A 4,992-nucleotide genomic window follows, 5' to 3' on the forward strand; every position below is an offset into this window, starting at 1 on the left:
ACAGAGCGTTCTTCTTCCCTGCAGCTTCACTATAGCACAGCTTCCTCTCAGCCATGCTGGCTGTTCCTACAGGGCAGCTGCCCTCTCTCAGGCCCTGTTGAGAGGCTGTTCATGAGGCACAGATGAGCTGGACCAGTTTCCTATTAAAGGGCCCAGTTCATTCTGTGACACCCTTTGATGGAAGATAGAGATTTTAAAGCCAGCAAACAGAAGTGGCTAGGGCTGGGAGCATATGCAATAAGCAGAGCCTAGCCTACCTCCGGCCGGGATAAGCTTCAGATGAAGCAGTGTAGACAGAGAAGGAGGCAGACAGCCAGAACAAGGGAGTGGCGATATTCAGATATGGAGGATGCGGTCTTCTTCTTCTTCTATGTCAAGAGTAACAAAGTGTATCGCTATGATGCTGCCTTCGTATTTGCAAATTTGGGCATTGAGTTGTTATAGGTTCCATGGTCTGTTCTGGGTGGCCACAGCCGCACTCTGGAGAATTTTTAATTTTCCATTTGTGCATCAAGGATCCGCGCCTGCCATGGTTTGAGCGGATGCAGTTTAGGGTTTCCCATAAGCTTCGTGGAAGATCAAAGCCAAGCACATCCCTCAGCCCTCGCGGCTTTCCGCAGCCCCCATTGACCTGGAACAGTGAACCGCGGCCAGTGGGAGCTGCGATCGGCCAAAACTGTGGATGCTGCAGGTAAACAAACCGTCCCAGCCCTCCAGTGGATTTCCCTGATGGGTTGCGTGCCAAAAGTTGCCGATCCCTGATCTAGACTAGATGAGAGCCTGGTAAATGGGACAATTTAAAGGTATTTCAGATGTCTCATTATGCTGCTTATTCCGCAAATGCTGTATTTTATTGCAAAATTATTCCAGCCCCAGCAGATTCCAGATCCTGTTATAATAAAAAATAAAATAAAATAAAATAATGGGCATATTAGATGGTCTCTCTCCCCTGGAGCCTGCCAGATTAGTGCTTGCCTGGGGGGCCCCCACACAGATTGTTTTATACTGAGATGACCCAAAGACATACAAAAAGACACGATCACGATAAATCACATAACCCTTTTCTCTCAGTTCCTCACTTAGCTTACTATTAGATTAAAAGAGCCAAGAGTTCTCACACATTCTGGTTTACTTTCCACCATTTTTGCTGTTTCCTTTTTTGCACCTTGCTTCCTGCAGACTAGACCAATCAGTTTCACTTTGTTTCTAAAAGTTTTTAGTTTCTCTGAAGCTACCAGAGATTCTTGAATCCCACTCTAGGGGTAAACTATTGTTACCAACTAGTGCAGGGGTGGGCAAACTACGGCCCGGGGGCCACACCTTCCGATGTTTTAATCTGGCTTTCGAGCTCCTGCTGTGGCTTTGCATGGCCCTCAGAAACAGCGGCATGTCCCCTGTCTGGCTCCTACACATGGGGCAGCCAGGGAGTTCCGTACGCTGCCGCCACCCTAAGCGCCACTCCCACAGCTCCCATTGGCTAGGAACTGTGGCCAATGGGAGCTGCAGGGGCGGCGCCTGCAGACCAAGCAGCGCGCAGAGACGCCTGGCCGCACCTCCACGTAGGAGCCAGAGTGGGGACATGCCACTGCTTCCAGGAGCTGCTTGAGGTAAGCACCACCCAGAGCCTGCACCCCTGACCCCCTCCCACGCCCCAACCCCAGCCCTGATCCCCCTCCCCTCCTCGAACCCCTCGGTTCCAGCCCGGAGCACCCTCCTGCACCCCCAACCCCTCATCCCCAGCCCCACTCCAGAGCTTGCACCCACAGCTGGAGCCCTCACCCCCCACCCCAACCCCCTGCCCCAGCCTGGAGCACACTCCTGCACCCTGAACTCCCCATTTCTGGCCCCACCCCAGAGCCCTCACCCCCTCTTGCACCCCAGCCCTAATGTCATGAGCATTCATGGCCCGCCCTACAATTTCCATACCCAGATGTGGCCCTTGGGCCAAAAAGTTTGCCCACCCCTGAACTAGTGGAATTACTCCTTTAGCTCACGGAGGTGAGAAGTTGGTGCTTCTCGCCCATAGGGGTAATGTAAAGGGAAATGGCTCTCTCCTCTGATGATCTAATCTACCTCTTTGTGTGTCTGATCCAGCTCCTAGTGAAGACAGTGGTAAAAGTCCCATTGGTTTCAGGAGACCAGTTTGGGAGACATTTGGGTTTTGTTTGGAATCTGGGTTCACTCTGGAACAGAATGAAACCAAATTTGCCAACATTTCTTTGCAAATTAAAAAAATTCATTTCAGAAATACTGAAACAGGGTGTTTCTAAAATGAAATGAGACACTGACGTTGTTGTTGATTACAGAACTGCTATTGAATAAATACTAGCCATGAAAATGAGAAGACAGCCAGTTTCACCGAGCAGCTGCCTGCGCTCCCAGGGTCTGTGGCTTCAGGGCAGCCCTGCCGTACAGACTATCCCTGGGCCAGAGACCCCAGGGCTTCTGGACTCCCAGCCTACCTGGCTCTCTGGGCTGCCCAACTCCTGAGCTGGTGTAACCTTTGGGTGGGCTAGAGTTCACTTCATTGCCCATCTCCAGTGCCTTAAAAAGAACACCCAACTCCCACAGAAAGTAGCTGGAGACCCAGAGTTCAGTCTCTAAGGATTTTCAGCAAGGATTGCACCAGGTCAACCTCCCCACATTCAAGTCCCAACAGGAACTAAAGAAATAAATTTAATTAAATAACTTTATTATTTGTTTCTTTACCATAAGATTTTATAATCTAATGTTTACAGCATGACATGGCTATTTTATAATCCACAGACATTACCTTCACAGGTTTCAGAGTCCCAGCCGTGTTCGTCTGTATCCGTAAAAAGAAAAGGAGGACTTGTGGCACCTTAGAGACTAACCAATTTATTTGAGCATAAGCTTTCGTGAGCTACAGGTCACTTCATCAGATGCATTCAGTATTTTCCACTGAATGCATCCGATGAAGTGAGCTGTAGCTCACGAAAGCTTATGCTGAAATAAATATTAGTCATTACCTTCACAGTTTTACATAAACACAAATTAAAATGAAAATCTGAACAGTTCAATCCCCACAGAAATAGTGAGAAGAAACAAAGTTCCCAAAAGCTTAGGTTTTGATTACCTAAGTCTCCATTAGAGTCTTTGATCACCAAATCTAGACAGTCTGCTGAGTCTAAAAGAAAATCTTCCCTCCACTTGCTTGTAGGAATCTTCAGTTGGATCCATGCTCTTCCTCTGCCGAAATCACTGCTAGCCAGTCGGCTGACTGATTAACCAACCACTCAGTTACCTGTCTAGAGTTAAAGAGAACCCTGTTACAAGAAAATATACAGCTGAGAATAGCAAACTAGAAATGACTCCTTCCCCATTACTGCATTGAAAGAAAAGTTGGCAACTCAGACGAGTTGAGAGAATGTAACTAGAACAGTTTGGCTAAAATCAAAACATTCAAAACATACAATTAAAATAGAAGTTATTTTCCCTCCCAATTTCCCCTGGCTATAATTAGCATTTCCCAGGCTTCCCTGTTCGAGGGTTCACAATATCACTAACAGGTTTCAGAGTAACAGCCGTGTTAGTCTGTATTCACAAAAAGAAAAGGAGTCCTTGTGGCACCTTAGAGACTAACCAATTTATCTGAGCATACGCTTTCGTGAGCTACAGCCGATGAAGTGAGCTGTAGCTCACGAAAGCTTATGCTCAAATAAATTGGTTAGTCTCTAAGGTGCCACAAGTCCTCCTTTTCTTTTTGTGAATATCACTAACCTGCTGCAAAATCCTTCCGAGGCAGCGACAGCAGCCTGCTTCCTGCTCCTGGGCTCAGCTTCTCCCAACTCACCCAGGGCACCTGGCCTTCTGCAAAGCAGCTGCCCTGCCTGCTCGCCCTCCTGGAGTCTGACCCCAGCAACAGGGAACCTATGGGAGCAGACCCAAAACTACCACCCCCAAGTCCAGAAGCTTCAGGATGTGGAGTGCTTAATCTGCCTCGCAACAGCATCCATGGCCGCCGCCTTCGCCCCCAAGCTCAGCCAGAGCCTGGTGAGCCCGGACCCGCACCACGGCCCCGGGATTCATTCCCAGGGCCCAGAACCTCTTTGCCAAGACCTACCCCGAGGTCTGCAAGGAGTGACTTTGCCAGGCAGCAGCTGAGAGCCGCAGGCAAGGAGCAGGAGCTGCAGAACGCAGGGTGGCTGCCCCAGGGCACCAAGGGCAAACTCCTCACCACCAAGTACAGGACTCCGGTCCCGGCAGGCCCGGCAGCAGCTGCCCCGTATGTATCGCCCTTTGCCTTCCAACCGCAGGCTCCCCCTACTCCATGGAGGACAACCACCCCCACAAGTGCTTCATCTCGGGTTTCACCGGCTTTGTGCCCCGTGCCCGCTTCCTGATTGGGGCAGGCTACCCGCTGACTCCCCACCGCGCCCTGGTGGAGTTTGGCCAGAACAGAGGGAGCCGGCCTGAGGCCGGGGGAAAGGCAGCACGGTCCTTCCTCCGCTGCTGAAGTCGTACTCCACAGACATGGGGCCGCTGCCCCACTACGCAGGCTACGTCCCAGGCTACAAGTTCCAGTTTGGCCACACCTATGGGCAGCTTACCCACAACGCCCTGGGGCTGAGCACCATGGAGAAGCGGATGGCTGACTAGCAGCCTGGGCTGGACCGGTTCCTTCCCAGAGCTGTTTGGAGCCTGCCCCGCCGTGTGCACGAGCAATAAAGAGAAGGAGCCACAAAAAACAACAACAACTACAAAAACCAGTGACCAGACACAACTCACTCCTACCTGCCCCCAATGGGTCTCTTCAAGAGATATCTCCCTATTAGGCACATGAGTAACACTGGCAGAGAGTCTGGAAGCCCTGGGTTCCCTGGCTGTTGGTGGGACTGCCTTGGGGCCACAGACCCTGGGAGCCAGGCTCCCAGCTCCATGGAAAGGAATTGGAAGCTCTGAGCCCCTGCTTGAGCCAGGGCACTCAGGGTTTCTAGGCTACCGCTCCACAGCGGGGAGCTTGGCTGAGCT

At 51.0% G+C, this 4,992-nt stretch overlaps 1 protein-coding gene across 1 annotated transcript; it reads left to right on the forward strand.

Annotated features, from left to right (window-relative positions):
• The first annotated feature begins 342 nt into the window (after positions 1–342).
• Positions 343–4,620, forward strand: LOC144278327 (ciliary microtubule inner protein 2B-like). The gene is given in 5 exon segments (XM_077839591.1): positions 343–379; positions 4,020–4,101; positions 4,103–4,272; positions 4,275–4,441; positions 4,444–4,620. Coding segments are annotated over 5 exon segments (633 nt in total).
• The last annotated feature ends 372 nt before the right edge of the window (positions 4,621–4,992 follow it).

The sequence above is a fragment of the Eretmochelys imbricata genome, chromosome 21 (genome assembly GCF_965152235.1).
Source record: "Eretmochelys imbricata isolate rEreImb1 chromosome 21, rEreImb1.hap1, whole genome shotgun sequence".
NCBI lineage: Eukaryota > Metazoa > Chordata > Testudines > Cheloniidae > Eretmochelys > Eretmochelys imbricata.